At 42.5% G+C, this 25,099-nt stretch overlaps 1 protein-coding gene across 2 annotated transcripts in view; it reads left to right on the plus strand.

Moving 5' to 3' along the window:
* The window catches only part of robo3 (roundabout guidance receptor 3), an 86,566-nt gene that overhangs the window by 54,153 nt on the left and 7,314 nt on the right, over positions 1-25,099 (plus strand). For both annotated transcript variants that reach the window (XM_022745907.1, XM_022745908.1), the window contains exons 8-21: positions 2,487-2,658; positions 5,447-5,652; positions 13,374-13,455; positions 14,842-15,010; positions 18,194-18,360; positions 18,487-18,608; positions 18,737-18,953; positions 19,506-19,630; positions 20,586-20,769; positions 22,285-22,533; positions 22,740-22,779; positions 22,965-23,104; positions 23,296-23,577; positions 24,572-24,719. In XM_022745907.1, the coding sequence (XP_022601628.1) occupies positions 2,487-2,658; positions 5,447-5,652; positions 13,374-13,455; positions 14,842-15,010; positions 18,194-18,360; positions 18,487-18,608; positions 18,737-18,953; positions 19,506-19,630; positions 20,586-20,769; positions 22,285-22,533; positions 22,740-22,779; positions 22,965-23,104; positions 23,296-23,577; positions 24,572-24,719 (2,303 nt within the window). The remainder of the gene's footprint in view (positions 1-2,486; positions 2,659-5,446; positions 5,653-13,373; positions 13,456-14,841; positions 15,011-18,193; positions 18,361-18,486; positions 18,609-18,736; positions 18,954-19,505; positions 19,631-20,585; positions 20,770-22,284; positions 22,534-22,739; positions 22,780-22,964; positions 23,105-23,295; positions 23,578-24,571; positions 24,720-25,099) is intronic.

Here is a 25,099-nt window from a genome sequence, read left to right on the forward strand (position 1 = left end):
ACGTCGGAGGCATATACTATATATATCCAAATATATTGCACCATGGTTATCAGTTTCCCTCCTCAGCTTTTCAGTTTCCACACTGTTTATCTCTTTAGCCAAAGTAATATACACAGATTCTGACACAGCTTCACCTGCTGACATGGTGCCAGGCTTCGAGGCTCCAAAGCTCTGCCAACACTTGTTCTATAGAACTACTCTATTTTTATGTTTCGACCTAAAGGCCTTAATCAGTGTGTCACCTACATCCACCATATCTTTATGAACACTGTTGTGAACTGCACTCCACCAGCACTTTTCCAAGAGCTTTCTGTCTGTTTACAGCACTTTACATCATCCATATACACTGTGCAGAACACAATAACATAAAACCTGAGAGGCACAAAGGAGAGATGTTGACTATCCATCCAGCCGGTGTTGTGCTTCCTGTTTGCAATAGTTTGAAGTAAACATGCGTAAACATGGCTCAGATCTGCTTACACTAATGAACAGAAATGAAGGCGTTAGCCTGACAGTTAGCGATGTTTCTAACCACGTTCATTACCCACAATCCTTTCCTAAACCTAACCAAGTCGTTTTTGTGCCTACACCTAGACAAACTGTCACTGTTTCACAACCTTAGCCATGTGTCTACTATCGTTTGCCATGACAACGAAGGTATGGTACGCCTGCTGCTTGTACATCCCTACAGATTGTATTATTGTTACCATGACAACTGGTGCGTATTGAGGGATAGGGACAAGAAAGCTATTTAGTCATTTAGGTTGGAGGACTTGTTGCTTCTGCTGCAGCGCAATGCCACAATAAATGATGTAAAAAAATTATAATTACAGTATAATTTTGCTTTATTGTAATATAAACTATTTTAGCCATTTTCACCCATTGTTGATGATAAAAAAGCAGCCCTTTTTTATAATGTTATTATGCTAGTTTAAGCTAGTTCCGTGTGCTTTAAAAAGAGCTTGTGTCTCTTCCCACTGTCATGTTCTTCACTGTCATACTTGGCTTTTATCACTATGTGCTGTAGTTTCATGCGAGGGTGACTCACTGACACACACACACACACACACGCACACACACAAACGCACACACACACGCACACACACAAACACACACACGCACACACACAAACACGCACACACACAAACACACACACGCACACGCACACTTTTGAAGACAAACTAACGCTTTGGTGAATAATACCCTGTGTGGATGATGGGAAAATGAGGTGCGTGTGTGTATGTGTGTGTGAGAAAGGCGAGTGTGTGATAAGCATTGCAGCCGGTTGGAATGCGCTGAAAGGCCTGATGAGAGCGCGTGGGTGCCTGTAGCATGGCTCCCAGGTACAGATTAGAGGGGGAAGAGCGAGATTGGAGAAGGCCTGCAGAATGTGTGTGTGGGAGAGGGAGAACAAGAGTGGAGGAGAGAGATAAAAAAAAAAAAAAGGAGAAGGCACAGAGGAAGAGGAGGAGAGGAAGTATGTGGGTAGCATGTTGGGAACGGCGGCTGCCTTTCAGTGGAACACCCAGGAAACATACAGTTACTTCATACTGACAAATAAAGAAGGAAAGAAGACAAGGGATAAAGAGGAATTACATTTAAAGTGAAAGCCGAGGTTTGGGTTTGCAGTAACATTGGTGTACACTGTTGAAGTGCCCTTGAGCAAGGCCCTAAAACTTTATCTTCTTATCCCCTGGATGGAACTAACAGCTGAAGGTCTGCATGGTGTAGATGTAATGAAAGAGATAAGTTACAGGCACAGAGCACCAGTTGTTATTTTTTTAATCCTGAGAGCACACACAGAGGACCAACACTGAAAATGAGTTTCTGGCTACAGTCATTTGTCGAAGTGTTTTTTGCAGGAAACCAAACCCTGACTTTTAACTGGAAACCATCTCAACATAATGTCTCTTTCTTGTGTGCTTGATTTGTTTTTTCTGTTACTGTATTTTGTGTGTTTATTGTTGTGGGTTTGTCTATTTGCACAAAGAGATCATTTTTCCGGTTCTTTTACAAAGTGCTAAAATGAACTACATGCTCAGTCACTGCTCTCTCTTTTCTATCTAACCAACTGTCCTCCATGTCTTCTGCATCTTTATTTTGAAATGATCTATTCAGTCGAAATAAAAATGTCAAAACAAGCTGACAAAAGCTCTTATCCTTGAACATTCAAGAGAGCCACCTTTATGGATTAACGTTGTGTACAGTTGCAAGATTCAAACTCCTAACACAGCTGCAAGTGGAAGAGCTTTATTCTGGCAGTGAGAAAACTTCCTCTGTGTTTTCAAGACTCTTTCCTTCAATATCGCAATGCCTGTGTGTTAAACTAATCCTTATAGTTGTGTGTGCATCAAGCTGATGTATTGAATATGTATTAATGCATAATGTGAGTAAATGAAATGTAAAAATGAAATGAAATTAAAAAAAAAAAAAAAAAAGAAAACCGAATGAAAAGACTAATCTTTGTGACGTTTTCCATTCTCCAGATCTTGCTGTTCCCCATCCAGGAGCCGTCGCAGTCGGGTCGTTTTTCTGTGTCGCTGAGCGGCGAGCTGACCATCACTGATGTCCAAGTCAAAGACTCTGGCTACTACATCTGCCAGGCCATCAGCGTGGCTGGCAGCATCCTGACTAAAGCCCTGCTGGAGGTGGAAAGTGGTGAGTGTAAACACACACAAACAGGCAGGCGGTGGGTTGTGTGGATTGAGTGCAGTAACCTGATTACACAAAATAAAGAGTGACTGAAAGACCTTGAATTTACTTGACGGCTTTGCTCAAGGTTTAGATCTAAATTCAGAGTTTGGTTCAACTGACATCGTGAATTTTCCTTTTTACTTGTCTTACTGTCGACCTGTACACTGTTATATATTATGTTTACTGCCCTCCTCCGGTAGTTTTCAGGAGATACTACCAAACTAAAGGACACATTTTTTGGTATTTGTGCAAAAAAGGCTGAAACTTTAATCAGAAGGAATGAGATGAGTGTTTATCATTAGCAGTTCCCACTGAAACCAGTGTGTATCCTCAGATTGCAGCTAGTTTGACCTAGTAATTTAATAATAATGACTAATGTGAAACTTTCCCCAGCTAATCGGATGAGACAAAAAGTCATGACATTTACACCGTGTTTGTGTTTTAAGTAAAAAAAATACTATCTAACTCCTATCTAAATGCAACACCTTCGAGAATCCCTTGATTCCCTTGCCAAGCTTTCAACTGAACATCCTCAGCCTCATATTTGATTATTTCTCACAATTTGCTAATGTAATCCACCACCACACACAGACACAGACACAGACACCCACACACACACACACACACCCACACACCCACACACACACACACACACGCCCCCAGATAAGTTCAAAACCCCTTCAAACCTGTCTCAAATGAAAATATCCCTCCCTCAAATGAGCAAACAGCAGGAGTCCTTATCTGATGTAATCAAAGGGGACAACTGGTGATAGTTCTATGCAAATAACCCTGCTGCAACATATGCTCCCCCCCCCCCCATTCAGGGAGCAAACAGGGATTTTGTTCTGCTCTGCCTGCACTAACTCCTGTGTTGACTTTTCACATTTTCAGTTAGCCGCAGTTATCTGATGATATCACAGCTTTCTACAGCAGTGAGGGCGAGCTCCATGTCTGTAAGAAAATGTTGCACTGCAGGGGGGAGTGAAATGTTGTCGTTTTGCTCGGTCACTGGGTGTCGAGGCCTTTGGGAGGAGCGGTTACCACCACAGAGAAAGAGAAAAGGAAGAGAAAAAGCAAAGAAAAGCAGTGACTTTCTGTTTCTGTATGTCTTCAGCTCTTTCCACTACCATTTCTGAATGTGCAGGAATTCATTTGACTTGTCCAGACAGAGCATAACTCCGCTAGTTGGAGACACTCATACTATAATGTTTACATTTGAGATCGACCTTAGAGACAAACAGACGTGGAGCACGGCCATATAAGTTCATGAGTTTCTGTGGCTACAACAACAGAAAAGGCCATGATCTCCTTGTTGCTCCGATGTGAAGTCCAGTGGTGCGGCTGATGTAAACAAAGCAGACAACACTTACTCATCTATTTTTACATTTCATGAGCTGATGGAAGATTTCATAAAACTGTCTTAAAGTTTACTTTCACACAGTGTTTAAACCAAAGTCCCCCAGTGTTTTCAGCAGCGACCTGTCAACATTTATTTGTCAGATAAAATGTGTGTGTGATGTTGTATTCTGGCCTACGTACTTACTGCAACCCCATTTCAAATGTAACAGAAATAACCTGTAGAGATACAATAGATGTTTTAATTTTAAATTAGTTAATAATGAAGTTATCAGGGTATTGAAGTTATTACCAGCTGATTGATACCTTCAGTATTGACAACACATGGTCTCTGATGATGGTTCTATAGGCACTAAAAGTAAAGTGAGTACTCTGTCAAACCTAATTCAGTTAACTTCATACAAAATGCAGTGGACAGAGAAAAAATGCAAATGAGATCAATATTTAGTGTGACCAGTCTTTGGCTTTAAAGCAGCACCTGTCCTTGTCGTACACCTGCTCACAGTTTTCAGGTACTTGGCAGGTAGGTAGGTTGTTCCAGCATTTTGGAGAACTTGCCACAGTTATTCTGACTCAATGTCTTCTGTCTCTTCATGTAATCCCAGACTGGCTCCATGAATCTCCGTGATGGATAAAAATCGAAACATCTATAGTGCCTAAAATTTTTGCACAGATAATCAATTATCCAGCAGGACCGTATTCCAAATTAATCAGGGTTATTCAAAGGTATAGAGTTTGTTAAAAAAGACATTTTCAAGTGCAATAAATAACATATTCACCGAGTTAATATCGTGTCAAGTGGTCTGTCAGTCTGTCAGGAGGTAACCGCATCAACATGTTGCTGCCTGAGAAAAAAATCTATGTCATCAATTTGCATGTTGAACTGGGGCAGGACCAGAGAGAGGCGGACCTGAGAGCCTCTGGGAGCGGATGTTCTCTTCCAGTGACATTTTACATTTCACATGGCAGGACACGCTGTGGCTTTACATGCAGACTAAAGACCGAACAGCCGACTTCAGTGGGTCTCTGAAAGTTTGGCTTCGAAATACAACAGCACGTAAAAGAAGCAGGATGAGATGTGGTGTTTCCATTTATCTTATTGTTAGGATAAACGGTTTCAGAACTGCTGAGCTTTGTTTTTGTGATGGATAATGAGATTGGAAACTACTGGACAGGATTGGGGATTTTGTATAAGCCATAATGTCAGCACAGTGTCAGAGCATCACTCTGTAGTTTCCATTAACAAAGCTGTTGTTAAAGATATTTGTGGCCATTTTGTACATTAGTTTTTTTTTTTTTAGAGACTGATAAAACCCCATTAAATACCACCATGAGGTTGACCGTCAGGCTACTGGAAAAATGTATGACCTTTTATCTCAAACCTCTGTCCCTACAGCGCCTTCGGACCGTGTCCCTCCCATAATCCGTCAGGGACCGGCCAATCACACCTTAGCGCCGGGCGCCACCGCTCAGTTGCACTGTCACATCATGGGCAACCCCATCCCCAGCATCCAGTGGGAGAAAGACGGCCAGAGGATCCTGGGAAATGACGGTCGAATCAGCTTGATGGAAAACGGCACATTCCAAATCACCAACCTCCAGGTATTTAAATGAAATGAGTTAAGTAAAAAACTGTTTGTTCGTTGATGAACTCACAGAGTAATGAAAATTTTCACAGCTGTTATTTTGTCTTTTAAATGCACTGCTTTTCTGTGACGACCTTCAGCTTAGTCTAATTTATTGTGTATTTATTACTGCTTTTAATTCCATCACACCTCACCTTCCTGTGAACTCATTAAAATGTATTCACGTTACACATGCATCACTATTTGCACATCAAACACGATGCGGTTCACACAAGATAAACACATCGCACATGATAAAACGGCACAGTTTGAACTGGCGGGTCAGCGTGGAGCACTTAAACAGAGGACATTTTTACGACTGGCTAAAATGATGAGTTTTTATGAGAAGAGGAGAGGAGGGGAATGCAGCAAAACGGCATCGGTGAGGCGTGATCACCATGATAATGAGCACGAGAGGCCATTAGCAGTCGTTAGAGCCAACTTACTCAATGCTAATGAAATCCATTCTGCCCAGAATTCCCTCCTGGGTAAGAAGCAGCACCTTAGGTCACCGCAGCCTCAGTGAGACTCAAGGAGGCTCACACATTAATTGATTGTGGGTTCTCAATGATTAACGATCGCTGAGACTTGTAATTAAATCCTCTACACATCAGGGCGAGTGAGGACGGGATGAATGAGAGAGAGAGATGGTAGACGCTGAAATAGTCAGGAGTCAGAAGCCTAAAGAACATCTTATGGCATTTGGGAATAAAATGGAATGAGTTGACAGCTGAGAGCACCATCTTGGAAGTGCAAGTGCTCTATGACCAATTTGAAGCTGTCAAACAGCATGTTGGAAGTTCTCTGTAGACTTTGGTTCAGTCTGATCAGATTCACACAGACAATGAACGGACCATCACCAAAGCCACAGTCACACTGAAATACTGCAGTTTTATTGCATTTCAGGCAGCGTGTTTCTCTCTATTCACTTCCATTAATTATTGTAGAAAACAAGATGTTTTGTCTTAAGAGGTAATTCTGTTTCAAAGGTCCCTTATTTTACAGTTTTCTGGTGTTTTATTTGTGGTTGTAAAGTGTTGTGGTTTTAAGAACCAAAAGCCATTTCAACGTAGTTTTACATCTCCTCTCTCAGGCTTCTCCCTGGAGCTCTAGTAACAACAGGTCGTGAGCCAATCAATCTGATGGCATGGCTGAGAGAGGTGACTGTTTTGCTGTGACATCACAAAGTTACAGAAGTCCCGACGGCTCATTTTAACACTAGGACCGCCAGCATTCTGGCACCCCCTCAAGCCAACGGTCTCCCAGACCGGCATGTGTATTTACATTGTTTGGGTTCACAAGCAGTTCTTGAAGTGGAAAAAAATAAGTGTTAGTACTTCTCCTTCTTCATATAATGTCATGTCGGGGGTCAAGGGGTGAGGGCGGGGGGGTAGATTACATTAGAGAATGATTGAATAATAGTGACTCACCTATAACACACACCTGCATCTGGAGACAGTGTGTGCGCTCTCATGTCAAGAGCCGCTGTCGCTGTTCGCTCTGAGATTTATTGGATTGTTATTTTTGGTTATTGTTTATTATCAACAGCCAGAGGTTTTTTACATTCGTTCCACCCGGAGCTGATGTAGCCTATAAGCTCGCACAGAGACCGGTGTGGCGTGTGCACTGGACTAGTCAGCAGCCGGCAGCAGAGTCGAGATTTATTCAGCTGCATCATAATTCTTTATTCATTATAAATGAGGAAGATTTTAGATGTTGCTTACTGTTTCTAGCCTACAGGCTGACTATTTACAAAATCAAGATCTAGTTTGTGCTCACAAAACAAAGTTTGCTAAGTGGCTGCATCTGGAGCGGACATGCTGACGGATGTGCCAGCTGACAGCGACTTTCCTCATCCCTAAACCATCAGACTCCCCCTCGCTCAGGTCCTGAGAAAGTGACTCTTGCTCTCTCTCCAGATCCAGCGAATACCGCGAAATAGAAACATTGTAATAATTACTATGGCCACAGCTGGCTACAGCGGTCTATATGACCGCTTTGGCAGTCAGAGGAATAGATGCTCGGAAGTCTTATTGTGTTATGTTTTTTTATTTTAATACCGTCTTCTAAACATTAAAAACATATATTTAGGAAAAGTCATGAACTGAGAGACCTGTAGTTTTTATTTAAACAAAGTTATTTACATAATAAAAAAGTGTCTGTCAGACCGTCTTGGTGGTTCTAGTGTTAAGGCTCAGTTTGTAAATACAGGCTGTGTGCATTTCTCTGTGGACTGAGCACTTTGATACTTTCACAGTATTAATATAGAACCTAGAGCTGCTTTGTAATCAAACAACACATGAACATCTCACATTATACAATATGGGACCTTTAATAGTTTCCAATTTGTGGCCATTCTTTCTATCAGTGATCATAACATCGTACACACAAAGATAATTGGTGAAATCAGAACATGTGGTGACTTGGGTGACAAAAAAAAAGGATGGAAACAGGAGAGCTCAGACAATCAGACAGGGTCTAAGCAGACCCCTGTGTTAGTTCAGTTTTGGTTTAACAGTATCCCACAGGACGTCTTTTTAGTGATTTCACAGCAGTCATTAAATCCCAACCATTAATTTTGGTGCCAGAGACTACGAAAATCAGGCGGGGAGTTGGGTGGGGGGGGGGGTGGAGGGGTGGGGGGGTTTCACAGAGACAGATTGACAACATTGATCGTCACTATTGCCATCAGCCACTTGTAGTTGTGGAATGAGCAATGACTCACAGGACACTTGTGCCACTCTCCCTCTGATGATGCTGAGCTGAAAGATAACCGAGGTCCTGGGTCCGTCCATTTTGGACCCCTAGCGAGTCCAACAAACAGAATAGACACTCAGGGTCTTGGCTGTTATGTCACAGCTGAGGAGGGGCCACAGGATTCAACTTAACTGACTTTTCAACTCCCAAGGAGACACACATACAAGCTGGTTTTGACCAGCACAATATATATATATATATATATATATGTATTAAAATAATATGCCAAAAAGAATGTTATTATGTGTATAGCACAGACTTTAATTTAATATTGAGTTCCTCTTTAAACTTGGAGACTTGATATATAACGTGCTGTAATGTTACCTTCATTATCAAATAACAGTGGATACTACTGAAAGAGTAGGCAGGCAGTCTGGTTATTTGCAATTTGACAAAATAACAAAAAGGACTTTTCTAAATTCTCATAAGTAAAAAGACTGTCACAAGAATGTCACATTATAGATTTATAAAACCTCTTAACATCCTTTAATGTGGACTCTGCTAGTGTCAAACACATTAAACACAAAATACTGAGCTCAATTTTCCTCTTGCGTGAGAGGAAAAAAATGAAATCATGGTTCATAAATCACATTTAACCCTGAAATAATCAGTATAAATCAGTTGATCTCATCTGGGCCCCTGGAGGGGGACAGATGGTCTGTTTGTTCCTCATACCCTGGCAATGAGGAGATGCCATTACCCTGGGATCTCTGCCAGACACACACTACCTCTGTCCCTCGCCGAATGCCAAGACGTCCTGGACAGACGGGAAGCGCGCTTGTGTGTGTGTTTGTGTGAATGTGTGTATGTGTGTGTCGCATTGGTGGTGGCGGTTTATAGAGAGGCTTGTGCTGCCATTGTCCTAAACGGTTGATGTGGGCGTAGTAAGTGTGTGTGTGTGTGTGTGTGTGTGTGTGTGAGGGGGGTAGTAATGACAAGGTAAAAAAGGAAGGGACAGGAACATTTGGGAAAAAGAGGAACCCAAACAAAGCCTGAGCAGAGAGAGAAGAGGACTACATGGACACAAAAGGAAACAGATTACTACAGTAATCAGGTTAAGGCAGGAAATCGAGTTCATGTGTTGACTTTAAATCCCAGTGTACGCATGTACTAGTGGGTAATCACATTTCCCTTCTGCACCCGCTCAAAGAAGGATCTGACATCATTATCAACCTTTTCTGTGCCATTGTGCAAAATCTTAATACCCATGCAAATGATTAAACCCACCAGGGACGTGGCAGAGCCCTCGTCACTTGAGCATCACACACAGTGTGGGAGCTTTAAGGTCTGAGTTTTACACATCTGTGCACAGATGTTCACAAAAGCACTTTGAAATCACTGATATTATATCATCTGTTCACAGATTTTACTCCTTTTTATTCTTTTTACAAATCTTGCAAAATCTTTTTGACTCTAGCCCATAGCTAACTGGCAGGTGGCGGATAAAGAAAAGGAAAAGGCACATCACTCTGTTTGACTGGCAGATGATTTCTGGGAAGTGCAATGCAGACATGTCCCAAATGTCAAAGATGTAATGAAACTATTATGAATAAATAAATATTCACACATTCCCTCTTTAAGTTTGGAGCTCCTCTCTCCCGCCTCCCTCCCTCCCTCCTCCTCTCCTCTCTTCCTCTCGCCTCATCCATTTTTCAGCAATCTGTTTCGCACAGTGCCCAGAGCTGCTGGCCTTGATTAATAGTCAGGTGTCCCGGCTGTTTACCCCGCCCGCCCGCCCGCCCTCCCTCCATACTGAATCCCCATCCGCCGATCAAACGCCACCATCTGGGGACCCCTCAGACAGGCACATCATCAGCTGGCCCGCAGGTCAACTGAAGGTCAGGGCCTATAGAAAGAGAGGAGGAGCAGTGAGGGATGTTGTATAGGCTAGAGAGTCACCTGTCCTGTGTCCTGCAGGACACTCTGACAAGCCACTTAGGCTTGAGTAATTCCTCTGTCAGCGTTACTGATGAGCCGGCCCACAGATGCAAGGGAGGAGAATGGCCAAGTGCGTCAACAGCGCTCAGTGAGGCATTAGTCATGATAGGCTCTGCTGTGCATATCCTCTGCATAATGTATAAGGTTTTCAATGGGAGTAATATGGGCTGTGTTCACAGAATAAGTGAATAAGGGAAGGCTGATTGTGTTTGTGGTGGATTGGGTCTTGCATGTAAATTGATGAACTACACAGAAACAGCAGACTGAAACGTTTTGCAGTAGAACAGATGAAAAACTGTAATTAAAATCCACAAAAACACTTCCCCACACACACACACACACATACATCTGTACAGCCACATACACAGTGTGCAACAGGGGAAGTATTTACAGAGCCAGCAGCCCACACAGGTGCGGTGAACATCATTATGCAAACACTTAGTCCCTTTGCCCTCAACATGCACTGCACCCTGAGCTGAGTGTCTGTGACTCTTAGTATAATGTATCTAGTTTAAAACCTACCATGTGGAGTTCATATTGTTAACAAACATGGTTCTGTTTAAACTCCTTATCTAAAACATTTGCAAAGCCTTTATTTGTGAGTTTATTGTAAAATTGCACCATTCATATCCCCTGCACTCTTTTTGCTGATAGTTTTTTTTGGTGCCCCGCTAAGTTTCACAGTGCATTAAAGCCACCAGTTGTTGATATGCACTGTCGCCCTTGGGCAGGAATTTGTTGTTATGAACTCATGACATGCACCCATGATCGTGCATGTACTGGTAGAATACCTGATAATAATAATAAGACGACCTATCCATTAAAACGCTGCTCTACAATTCCGCTGATGGTCAGAATTGCTGCATGGTACATTTTAAAGGTTTTAAAGGAGCTATTTGTAAGTTTTGCTATTGCTACATAGCCAACATTAGCAAGAACAGCTGTTTACTTTTACAAGAAACGTTGCGAGTTCAACCTCAAACTTCATTCCTTTACTCACCGACAGCTGTCTCCAACAGTGCAAAGCGTTATTGCTCCAGCAATAAGCCAGCAGTGGAGGTCGTCTGTGCGTCTGTGTAAAAGAGGGAGCCAGCATGGCAGGACAGACGGCAAAACTGTTGTGTTACATGTCACACCTCTGATTCCCGAACACCGACATACGGTCTAAAATCACACATGGGCCGGCGTCGTGCCAGCTGTGTTTAGGTCAGTGTAAACAAGCAACGGCTGCATGAGGAGTCTTCTTAATGGCAATATAGTGGGATCTCTGTTTAGAAGGGGCTACAGTCTCATTGTGCCACCAGTCTTCAAATACAACAATTGGAGATATCCATAAGACATCCCCCCATGTATCAACAGGTTTCTCTCTGTTGCATGACCAAATTAAAACAGGGTTAAAGCTACAACACAGATCACATCAATAAACGTAAATCCACTGCAAATCAATCTTTGTTTTCCAATGCCCATAAATCATTACAGAACGATCAGCTGTTTTGTCTCCACATCTTGAATTGAGGATGAAGCAATCAGAATTGAAAGAAATAAAAACAAGACAAAAAGAAATTAAAAAAAAAGGATGACACGGAGTGATGAAGCTAAACAAACAGAAACGTGTTCAGAGGCACCGCTCCTGCAAGTTGTTACCACCTCAGTGTCACATTGAAAGATTCCCCAGTGTAGAGACCCCCAACATCTCCCTCTGTTGTAAGCAATTTCACAGCCCGTCTAGCTTTTGGCTTCCCTCCCCAAAAATTTAATTGCCAGCATTCACATGTATACACATACACACACACACACACACCAACACCCACACACACACACACACACACAGGCACATTTATCACACACCTCTTAATTACATCTGCTCATAGCCTGTCCAGAATGCTAAGTAGCTGTTGAGTATAAAGACCGGAGCCTCAGAAATTTCTAGACCTCTAGCTGGTCATTAAAATTCTGTCTTTTGATCCTTCCTTTAGCTCTCCTCCTCCTCTGTGTAGGAATCAGACGAGGAACATAAAAGCCACCAGCTTGACTTAAGCTCTGACTTCAAATGAGTCCACTGAGAATTTATCATTTATGAAAAAAAAAGAGAGATACCTACAAGTGACAAAATGTCCAAAGACGAAGCAGTTAATTAAAGGAGATGTGCAAAAATTCATATGAAATAATTGATTCCTAAATTAAGCAGTTTTGAATATTATTATTAAAAAATAATGATGAACAGATTCAGATAAATAGCCAATTACTTTGCGGATGCATCTTGCATTTTACTTAAAAGTTGTACTTAAGATTAAATGTTATTTCCAAGTTAGGGATGTATAAAGGTAAGATATATCAGAATGATTCACACGCACTTCACGTACCAACCATGCAAATGTAATCCATCTGCATTAGCATGAGGTCCCACATGCGTTTAAAGTTCACCTGTCTGAGGACTAAAAATTTCATCTTTGTGTTATTATATCTGTCCATGCATCAGTAATTCTGCCCCTGTTGTCAACAGTACGTGCTTAGGTTCCATCGTAGGAACTTATAAGATGTCATCTGTGATTTTCACGCCTGCTCATGTAAACGGTTTCCTCCGTGAACCCAGTGTGATGCTCTGAGAAGACAGAGAGATAGAAGGTGGTGGCTCTCAACAGTGTTTCGGATGCACCTTTTAAACGTAGCGGCACCAGTGGGAGCCACAACCTGCTATGAACTGATATTCTTTTTTTTTTTTTAAAAAAGGAAATTTTGCTTTGATATGAAAACTGGTCGGCTTTGTGTGAGTTGTAGCCGTCTGTTATGTCTGCTTTTCATCCACACCTCCTTCCCTCTGCTCAGTATTTTGAGTACAAACATTCTGCATTGAGAGATATGACATTTAGTCTCAATCACTGGTAATGGGTGCATTAACACAGTATCACATGCTCTCTCTCTCTGTCACGCATATACATACACACACACACACACACACACAAACACACACTGAACTAATGATACGCATCTCACTGTTGCCAGGAAACGGACTCGGGGGTTTACACGTGCCTGGCTTCCAGCTCCAGTGGAGAGACAAGTTGGAGTGGAGTGCTCACAGTCAAAGGTAAATTGTCTCTGCGTGATTTAAATAGATGCAAATGACAGCTCTATGAAGTAGCAACATATAGTACAACATAGAGATGCATACTTAACAGAAACCTTTTGCACAGCTAAAAAGCAGAAATGTATAAAGACAGTAATCTGTATTACTATCGCCCTCCTGTTTCTGCTGAGTTATTCATTTGGGAAACTTTGGAAAAAGTCACTGTGCACTGCTTTAATTAACAGCAATGAACTTATCAGTGATACAGTAAAATGTGACAGCAGATAAGAGGATTTATGAGCAGAGAGGTAATTCTTAATGTGTGATTTTTACTGCAAAAAAGTCCAAGTAACAAGGTGGTGTTACTTGTGACCATTTATGGTGAGTTTAAGTAAGGCACTTAGCCTCCGATGTTCCTGAGACTGTTACAGGACAGACTGCAAATAATCATTTCTGTTAAAGGTCCCATATTTTACAATTTTCAACTCTCTCAGGCTTCTCTCTGGAGCTCTGGTAACAACAGGTCGGTGACTGTCTTCTGAGCGATTGAATAAAAATATAGCAGATTTCATGTAAAAACCAAATGCTGCAAGGTTGGATGGTGGGTCCATGCGGGCTGGGCATGGCTGAGAGCGGTGACTGCTTTGTTGTGACATCACAAAGTTACAGAAGTCCTGACGGCTTGTTGTAAGGCTCAGTTCCTCAACCAGGATGTGTGCGTTTCTGAGTGCTTTGATACTTTCACAGTTTTAATATAGAACCTAGACCTGCTTTATAATTGAAAAACATCTCAAAATCTCACTCACAATATGGGACCTTGAAGTTTGTGAGTGTGAAGAGTAATGTTGTTAAGACTTTTCTTGGGGTAAATAAAGGTTAAAACACACTAATGCCCTCACATCAGGGATGTAGCTGTGAGATATCATGCAGCAGCTCAGCTGGATCTTAGTGCTCTGTAAGGCTGTGCCCTCTTTATTTCTTCCACAGGCATTAGCACATAAAATATTTCAAGCAGTAGACATTTCATTACTGGCATTAAATGAGGGCGTAACGACTTAACAAGCTGCTCTGATGACACTCAAGTTTGTTATTTGACTATTAGCACCGTAATGGCTAGTTAATATCTAATAGTTGTCGTGAAAAGATTCGTGAAGCCTCAATTGTGAAGTCTGTTAGAAGTGAGGAGCTCAGCCTGCAGGGAGAGTGATGCAAATGTTCAGTCAACATTAGTGGGATGACGCAGAGGACATTATGTAATGGCAATGCTAAAGGCAAACGTTGCATTGTAATAAAATGTTCTCCCTCCTCCTCCTTCTGCTTTTATTCCTCCTCCTCCTCTCTCTTCATTTTCTCTTCCCTCCCTTCCTCCCTCTCTGTTTGCCCCACCACCACCACTCCACCATCCAGAGAGTGCAGACCCGTCAGTGGCTCAGGCCACAGAGCCCTTCCAGTTGCCAGGTCCTCCGCACAAACCCATAGTCACAGATGTTTCCAAGAACAGTGTCTCTCTGACCTGGCAACCCAACGCTCACGAGGGAGGAGCTGCCGTCACCTCCTACATCATCGAGGCCTTCAGGTGAGTTTCGCAGGTCTAAGCTACATCGAAAGCATGTGCAAAAACACGAATGGACACACGTTCCCCTGTTTTTACTTGATACCAGTACATCTTCACTGTCGTCAAGGACAAATCCGATTTTTTTTTATTATTATATTGTTTGCTTTTTGTTGAAATATTTTTGCCACAAATTACTCTTCTTCACTGAGCAGTCAAGGCTGGAGTCGTCTTGATTCAATTTCTTTTTTTAAAATTATTATTTCACTGCAATAGTGTTGGTGTTGTCAGAGGAGAAAACTATTGAAAAGCCCAAAATAATGAGATTTGTTCACAGTTGGCGGCCCTTTGAAGTCAGCCGAGCACCCACATTTATCTAAAATGGTTAGACCTTGAGAGAGAAAGATTCCATTCACAGAAGAACTACAGTTCAGGTTTTACAGAGGACTTTGGTCAGGTATGAACTCGTGAATAGATAACAACACAATCCAAAATTTCCTTTTGGTCACACACATGCATAGATGACACAGTGTCAGACGTGTCAAATGAGATTGTTGTTCTTCGTGGCAAATATAGACTCTCATGAACCTGAATGCACCTCAGCAGAAACCTTCAGGTTGTGTCACTTGAGAGGAAGCTCACCTTGGATTAATTAGGGGGGTGGGGGGGTGGCTCGACGGATGGGAGTAGGCCTCCAGATGAAGATAGGGAGCATTATGGGGAAATGTTTCCTTCCAATTTGATAAAGAGGAGAACACCGGTGGAGCCTAATCAGATCCAGATGTACACACGTGGCCCAGGCCGGCGGCTGAGCGTTTCCCAGTAACCCAAACTGATTCTTTATAAAGCAGCTGGAGGGGAGCGCTGGGATGTTTGCAATAGCATTTCCTTGCCTGAGGTGCTAAGGTTTGTTTTTAGGAGAAATGTGTAATAGTGTTTATTTAACGTGCGCAGGCAGACTATCCATTCTCTTGGTGAGGCTGCATTCATTTCCTCGCTTTTGGTGCCACAGCCTTGTGTGTGAGCGCTTGAACTCCTTTTGAGCATCATCCTCCACAAAGTTACCTTGAATCTAGTGCCGGCGCAGGGCAGCCGGCACTCACACACACACACACACACACACACACACACAGGCATGCACACGCACAGGATGAGTATTCATGAGTCGTTTTCCTCTTTGGTCTAATTGTGCGGTGCAGCACTGAAGCTAGTTCACCACAATCCCACACAGTACCCTTGGGGGAAAATCTAAAAGTGTAAAAACAAATGGTTGGGGAGGCCTTTGTGAGTGCTGCTCTGCCAAGGTGATAAGAAAAAGTGAGACAGGAGGAGAAGGGAATGGGTTTGAGGAGTGGTGGGATAATGCATGTGGGTGAGCGCCACAAGGCCAAGAATATGCCCTTGTTTCCTGCAGGCAGCTGTGCCATCTTACAAGCCTCATTACATTATTCATCAAGACAGCAAATTGTATCATTTGAAGGAAATCTTCATGTGAGCACAAACTTCTCTGAACCAAGTGACTTTGCTCACATCTGCTATTGTTTACCCGAGAAGAAATATTAGAGGAAGCCAAAAATAGATGCTGCTATTGCCCTGAGATCTTCCCATGCACTGGTTAATTGTGTAGCTGCACATCAAATCAGCATTGCAAAGCACTCGTGAATGCAGTATGAAACTGGTGTAGACACACACAGCTGTCACACTCTTGTATGCTACTCAAGTACATATCTTGTACAGATATTGAGTACTGAGTATTTTCTTTTCATGGTACGTAACACTACACTTCACAGGGAGCTCTAGACAGGTGTAGTTACTAGTTACATTACAATGTCTTGCCCAGGGACACTTAAGTACGCAGACAACAGGAGCCGGGGATTGAACCGCCAACCCTGTGATGAATGGACATCTCGCTCTATCGCCTGAGCCACTGTACAAATTAAGATTTTACATACAAAACATATGAAGAGATTATAAAAATGATGCTGTGCCATCACTATCCCAGAGTTTACACAGTTAAAGCTTAGGATGTTACACCTGACAGAAACTTAATCCTATTTAGTGGTTTAAGTCATTTTTGATGCAAAAATGCCAAATATTTCAAGTTCCCAGCTCCTGACGTGAGGATTTGCTGCTTTTTCCTTGTAATTATTTTAATCATTCTGGATATTTTATTTGGGCTCTGGATGATTGTGACGGGCATTTCTCACTATGTCCTGAAGTTTTGCTCATAACATTAATCCGTAATAAATCAAGTTGCATAATAATCATAAGTTGCAGCCTCATATATAATAGTTAAAATACAAATGCATTAGTGAAATGCTGCTTACACATTCATGCTCAGCGCATGCATATTAACCAAGCATCAACCTCCAGGGCTGAGAAATGAAGCCAACACAGAAGTACCAAAAACTGCAGTTCTGCAAATGGCCATTTGAGGCTGGCTCGAAAAGTCAATCCCCATAGACTCCCATGTTAAAATGCGCAACTTTACAGCAGAAATATACATGTTTACAGAGCCTGGTACAAAAAACAGTTTTGGTCTCTTTAAGCTAATTTCCTCCTTCATGACAACTGTACGGAGGGTGAATTTTATATAACTCACCTATTTAAATTATATTAAATCTTAAAGTTATGCATGTTTTAGGGGCCCGACTGCTTTGACTGACAGGTGGGTGAGTCTCTGCTCCACACCCCCTACCTCTTGGCTCATTTTTTGGTTTAGTCAGACACTGCCAACAGCGGAGCAGCTCACTCTCCTCAGAAACCTACAGGTGACATTACAGAGGCTATGTCCATCTTTATATACAGTCCATGATAATAACCAAATGATACAATACATACTAGTATGAGTGCATTGAGTACTTTTACTTCTGATACTTAAGTATACTTCAATAATACTTAATTACTTTCTCTTAAGTAACATAACGTTTAGTACCTGACTTTTAGATGTGGAGTATTTTTACAATGTTTTACTTGGACATACTGAAAGTAAAGGTTCGGTATAGGATGGTATACTTTCACCACCCATCCAAAAAGAAGCAAATACATTCGATTCTCCAACTTTGTTACATTAAGCACAGCACTGTACATGTCACGAGATGGTGAGATGACACACTAGTACCTGTGCCGTCTAAGATTAGGGGTCAAATTGTGGTCGATAAATATAAGATTTTAACAGAACTTGAACATCTCTTCATCTCTTCGCAGCCAATCAGCAGGCAGCACATGGCAGACCGTGGCCGACATGGTCAAGATGGAAACGCACACAATCACCGGTCTTCTCCCCAACACCATCTACCTGTTCATTGTCCGAGCTGTCAACGCCTACGGCCTGAGTGACCCGAGCCCCATCTCAGAGCCTGTCAGAACACAAGGTCAGTCTGCATCCCTCTCATGCCAAACAAGACATGAGTCAGATCTATGATGGTGAAAATCACCAACAGTATGTGCTGATGCAGTGGCCGCAGACCTCTAAACAGTAGTGAATGTGTGTCCCTCAGATGTGAGTCCTACAGGTCAGGGAGTGGACCACAGACAGGTGCAGAGGGAGCTGGGAGAGGTGGCTGTCCAGCTTCAAGAGCCGGTCACACTAACAACTGCTTCCATCCGAGTGTCCTGGACTGTGAGTGGCTCAAACTTTTGCTGTATTTAGAGATTGAGCATTTCAGTTAGGGTTAGATAGAGGAAAAAATATACTCTTTAACTTTTTTTTTTTCTCCATTTTCGCCTCTCCACCTTCAACTCATCAAGGTTGACCGTCAGTCTCAGTACGTCCAGGGCTATCGTCTCTTCTACCGACCCAGTGGGGGAACCTGGCTCCTCCAGGACATCAACTCCCCATCTGAGCGCAGCGCCGTCCTCTCCAGCCTGCTCAAAGGAACTGAGTATGAGATAAAGATCCGTCCTTATTTTGATGAATTCCAGGGCAAGGACAGCCGAACATTATTGGTCCGAACCCCAGAAGAAGGTAAGAAATCTGATCAATTCCGAAACATAGAAGAAGAAAACTTATTTTAATAAACCAGGTTAGGTTTTCTTTGACATTGTGGGACCTTGAAAATAGCTGTTCGTTAGCCTGCGTGGCACTACATGAATCTAAGTAATTCTGGGGGTAATTTTCTATCCTCCTCAATTTGGGTTCATTATATTGATCCTTCTTTTCATTAAATTCAGCCTAACCCAGCCTGAGGTGCTCAGCAGGTTTATATTGGTTGATCCAAACGCTAGATTAAAAACAAGAGAGCAGACATTTTTTTTACAGACTCAGGATTGACCTGCCTGGGTATCTTAATCTGTTAAAAAAAAACAAAAAAAAAACATTATTAACTTTTAAAAGCACTCGATAAAACTTAATTTCCCCTCCTGCTACAGCTCACTTTCATGTTTCTTGACTTGTGTTTTTTATTGCCTGGAGAAATCTAGTTTTTGTAGTTTAAATTATTTTTACTCACTTGTTAATTTTTCTGCTACTCATTGTGCCGTGTATCAGTATGTTGTTGCTATCTCTCACCTCTTGCAGTCCCCAGCGCCCCACCCAGAGCTGTTACAGTGGCGACAATGAAGCTAAGCAACAGCTCCAGCATCACCGTCTCCTGGGAGCCTCCACCCAGCGAGATGCAGAACGGCATCATCCAGGAGTACAAGGTAAACACCTCACCTCAGCTGAGTCGAGTCACGTGTTTGACACAAGAGCAGTTTCATCTGAAGACAACAAGCTCGAATTACCAACAGACAAGTAGCACAAAGCTGCTGGAAATATACTGCACATAGGGCACGCTTCATTTCACACAAAACATGCACCATACTTCTACTACTGTATAAAATGTTAAAACTAGTGAGAATTACTTAATTAAATCTACACTAATCACAAAAACTTATGTAGAGTAAAGGAAACAGAGGTTTAGTGGAGAACAGTGGACAGCGCAACCCTAGGTTTTTGTTGAATCATTGTATAAAAAATCATGTCATCAGTGTTTCTAGTAGCAATCCTAGACTCGGAGGGAGGGGGGCTGAGGCAAAGAAGCCCATCGAAGCCCAGAAACCCTCCCCCCACTCTCCACATGCACTATTGGCAGATGCTACCATTTACAGATGTCCACTAAATGCCTCACATGCAGATTATTGGTAGATGCTACAATTTATGGATGTCCCCTAAACACCTCACATGCAGACTGTGGGGGGATGCTACAATTTACAGATGTCCCCTTAATGCCTCACATGCAGGCAATGGCACATGACCCCATTTTGGGGGGGGGGGGGGGGGGGGGGGCAACAGCATTGCACTGTATCGTGTCTTTATGGGAGATTTGGGTTTATAGTTGTCTTTGCAAAATGTGCTCCCCTTTGGGCCTCCATTGCAGTGCACCTCTGAGTGTTTCTAAAACTTCAAACATAGAGTAGAGCACACTGGTTAGTGGTCAAGGATCATCAAACTCTGCTTTGATGTCCTTTTGAACAGATCAAATGTTGTAGCCTGTAGTTAACTGTTTCATCAGTGAATGAAAATGCAAATACACTCTGAGCTGAGGAGTCTAGACAAGTATATAAAAGTTTAACAAAAACACATCAAACTCACTTCCAGCTATGTGTATCCAAACAGGTTTGGTGCGTGGGGAGCGGCGGAGAGAATCAGACGCGCTACCACATCAACAAGACGGTGGACGGAAACACGTTGTCCACTGTACTGAAAGGCCTGATGCCCGGTGTGCTCTACCAGGTGGAGGTGGCGGCGGTGACCAGCGCTGGTGTCGGCACTCGCAGTCAGCCCGTGTCTGTCCTCATCAGTGAGTCCACAAAGAGAAAAAACAATTAGAGTGGGACAAGATGCGCTAAAGACAAACACTTTAACTAGCCTTGCCTGATGGTCCACAGACTGAAATATCTTATCAGCAATTAGATGGATTGTCATGTTATTTTGTACAAACGCTTATGGTGCTCAGAGGATGAACCCTACTGACTGTGGTGTTCCCCTGACTTTTCCTGTGGCACCACAATGAGGTTAACATTTTTGGTTTTGAGTGAAATGTCTTGTCTACTAAGTATTGGACAGATTGCCATGACATTTGGGTCAGATATTCATGTTTCCCAGAGGATGAATCCTAATGATATCAGATCAAGGGTACTCGATTACAAGTCCTATTCAAGTTATAAAAACTGCAGATTTATCCAGTTTTGTGGTTTTTACTGCCTTACTCTGAGGACAGTTTGATTCACAATGGGCATGTTTAATGTTGTGATGACATTTGACCACTCTTCACAATGACCATCTGATTAACTGAAAACTATATACACTGGTCTGGTGTTTCTCTCAGAATGAAGAAGCATTTCTCAGTCTATTCATCCTCAGATGCACATTTTCACCATTTAAACAAGCCATTTCACTTTTGGAAACTTAGCACCAACCTCTCACAACAAGCTTGCTAAATGTGGCTACTAGCCTGAAAGATGATTGGTGAGATGATGTTTAAAAGCAATATCACATGAGGGGGAGTGATGTTGTGCTGAATATCAGCATGGCTGTGATTTGGTCATAGGTACAAATTCGCAGGCCGAGTACGAAGACAATCATTTATACAACAGTTCTACGAGCGCCATATTGGTTCCGCAAATGGAGTAGTACTTGACTGTTGCTAAGCAACAAATAAACATTTTCCTGACCTGCACAGTGCACACTAGCTTGCTTTGTCTACACGTTACCTCAGGAGTTCGCAGAAGTATCCAGGCTTCTTCCCTTCATCCTCCACTGAAGAATATATATCATTTAATTAAAATGTTATTTCTGGAAATAAATCGATCTTTGCAAAGTTTGTTACAATCCAAGATAGATAACGACCGTTAATGTAACCCTAAATAATGGTTAATAGAACAACTGTAAGCAGTGATACATGTAGTTAAAAGTCCCAGTGCTGTTATACTCTGTATTCAGACCAGAATCTGCCTATGAACCTCCTAAGCATGTTGGACTTATATGACTTTCACTCTACATCTAGAGCCATCATCAGGTCCAGTGCTTTGCTTTATGACCAAATACCTTCTGCACTAACAACATTCCCATCAGCCTCGACTGTACTTTGTGTTTAGTGCTAATTAGCATGTATAATGTTAGCATGCTAACATGCTAAACTACAACCTCACTGTACATTATACAGTACCTTTTAATCATCAGCATGTTAGTATTGTCATTGTTAGCACGTTGCTATGCTGACTTTAGCCTGTAGCTCAAAGCATTTCTGTGCTCTCCCTCAGTTTCTCCCTCTCATCTTGTTTCCCCTCCTCCACTCCTGTTTTCTTTCCCTCAGAGCTACCAGCTGAACAGCCCTCCATGCCAGGCGGTGGAAGCGGCAGTGGCACCAGCAACGGCGGCGAGGAGAGCAGCGTAAGTCTGGCCGAGCAGATTACTGATGTGGTCAAGCAGCCGGCGTTCATCGCGGGCATTGGCGGAGCCTGCTGGGTCATCCTTATGGGCTTCAGTGTCTGGATCTACTGCAGGCGCAAGAAGAGGAAGGAGCTGAGCCACTACACTGCCTCCTTCGCCTACACACCAGCAGGTCAGGAAGAACGATCATGATGTGGAAAGAATGAATTACCTACAGAGCTGAACTAAATACTTAAATTCAAGTTGTTGCCGAAGGCGTTTCATATTTAAATACAACTTATTGCAGGCTGTATTATTATTTTTTTTTACTTTAAAAATGAAAAATGTACATGTAACACAATGTAATCCTCACTGTAAACCTCACTTTGTCTTCTGCAGTTGGTTTCCCTCATGGGGAGGGGTCAGGACTCAATGGAAGGTAATTCAATTATTTCCAAAATATATTCTGTTATGTGTCTTCTGTTTTCTCTTTTCTCTGTAAATGTCTCTCACTGTCTTCATGCAGCTTTTTCTTAGCTGCTGCTTGTACTTCCATCTGGACAGTCCTTGAATGTTGTACTGTGTCCTACCACATCTTAAATTAACGCCAGAATGTCTCTGTAGACCCGGCGTGCTGGGAGCCAACATGGGCAACTACCCGTGGCTGGCAGACTCTTGGCCCACCACCAACCTGGTCCACAGTGGTAAAGAGGCCGTCAACTGCTGCACCACCAACCACGACACAGCTGAGAGATACTATAATGGTAGGATGCTGCTTAGAAAGAATAGTCTGGTAGATGCATAATATGAATATCTGTTTTTTATGTTGTTGTGCTTATGTAATCGCTGTTGTGGCAGATTTTCTTATGAAGTTGACGCATATGACAAAACGGAGCTAACAGGCTCCTGATAAAGCGAGAAAGCTGCTCTAAATATAACCTCCATCCCTGTGCAGAAGCTGGAATCTCCAACTACCTGAATCAGACGGAGAAGTACAGCATGGGGGGCTCCACTGAAGGCCCCATCTACAGCACCATAGACGCCACCAGTGAGGACCTGCACAGCTTCACCTACGCCCAGCACACCTCCACCACCCCCTACGCCTCCACCTCCATCATGCCCTTCACCAGCCAGACGCAGGCGCCGGCCCACAGCGGTGAGCAGCAGGACGATGGACACTGGATCACCCAGCCAGGTCCCTCTGGTGCCCAGTATGCGCAGCCGGACCGCTGCAATGGTGAGGAGGCAGCACAGACGTGACCTTTCCTGTCTTTGTTCAGTAAACAGAGACACATGTTGTCGCAGCTTATCAGCAAAATGATTGCTCCTACTCATATTTCGACATTTATCTATGATTATTTATTTTTATTAGAGATGAAATGAGTTGATTAAGAAGCAATTATTTTGTTAATCAAGTCACTGTTCAAGCAAAAAATACGCATAGTTGCCTAGTTTCAGTTTCTCGGTTGTGAGGACCTCCAGCTTTTCTTTTTTGTGTTCTTCTGGTTGTGAACCAGTCAAGTCAAGGCAGTAGTAGCAGATCCTTCCAATCAATCACACCACTATAACCAATCCGGCTTTTGACTGAGATAGGACTGCCCACCTATTTGACATATGGACACAGCAATAAAAAAAATAAAATAAATAAATGTAGAAATACAGAAATGAAGAAATATAGAAATAAATGAATAAATATGTAAAGAAAGAAATGTAGAAAGAAATTGAAAATACATACATAGCATTTCTCATTACCTAAATGTAGTTATTTCTGCATTTACTTATGTATGTATTCATACTTTATTAATCACTTTTTGTCCTTATGGGTTTGGACTCTTGTTAGGATTAAACAAGCGATTTCAAGACATAAACATGGACTTCAGGAAATTGTGACATATTTTCTGACACTTTACAGACCAGATGGTGAATGATTAATCAAGAAAGTAATTGTAACAGATTGGCACTATACAAATAAAAATGAATTGAACTGAATAATCTGGTTGAATTTCTTACCTACAAGATTTTTTTTTTTGGTTTTTAACTGTGCTCTATTAATTATAAATACATGGATTTGACACAGTAACAGTGCTGGACACAGGAAAAAGGATGTTTCTAAAAGAGTCAAATGAAAATAGTCTTAGCCTCTCAGCCACAGGCCTGCTGGGATATGTGTCAAATTATGCTCATGATTAGTCGGCATCATCACTATGTTCATTTCCCTTTCTGTTTTGTAGGTAAGCCCAAGCAGAAGGCGATGGGTAAGGCTGTCAAGACCCCGTCTCTGACCTGGATGGAGGCGTTGCCCCCACCGCCCCCCATCGGAGAGCTGGAACAGTGTGAGCAGGATGACCAGCCCTCAGAGCACGAGGACATGGACATTGGGTGAGTCAGACTCTCACTCCTCTATAAATTACTATGTCATCATTTAGACTTCCTGTCACTTCTAACAGGAACATTAAGTATCAGACCCAATGTGATTCTTATGCCTCTGGCTCATACAACTCAATTATCTCAGCCTTGGTCAATTGCTTTAGTGATTTAGCTGTTTTTCCAACTCTTAAAACGCAGTTAGCCATGCTCCTCTCTACCATTCACTCCCTGCAACCTCCAGGCAAAACTGTCATATAGTATCCAACTCGGAGCGGCAATCCCACCCAAGTGGAAGCTTAGCCTCCTGCAGTTTTGCCAACGGCAAGGCCCTCTAACTCGAGTCGAGTCTGAAAGAACAGCATTAATCTTTAAGCAGCCTCATAGCGGGCTGC

Source organism: Seriola dumerili, unplaced genomic scaffold (genome assembly GCF_002260705.1).
Source record: "Seriola dumerili isolate Sdu_G_001 unplaced genomic scaffold, Sdu_1.0 BDQW01000091.1, whole genome shotgun sequence".
NCBI classification, from domain to species: domain Eukaryota; kingdom Metazoa; phylum Chordata; class Actinopteri; order Carangiformes; family Carangidae; genus Seriola; species Seriola dumerili.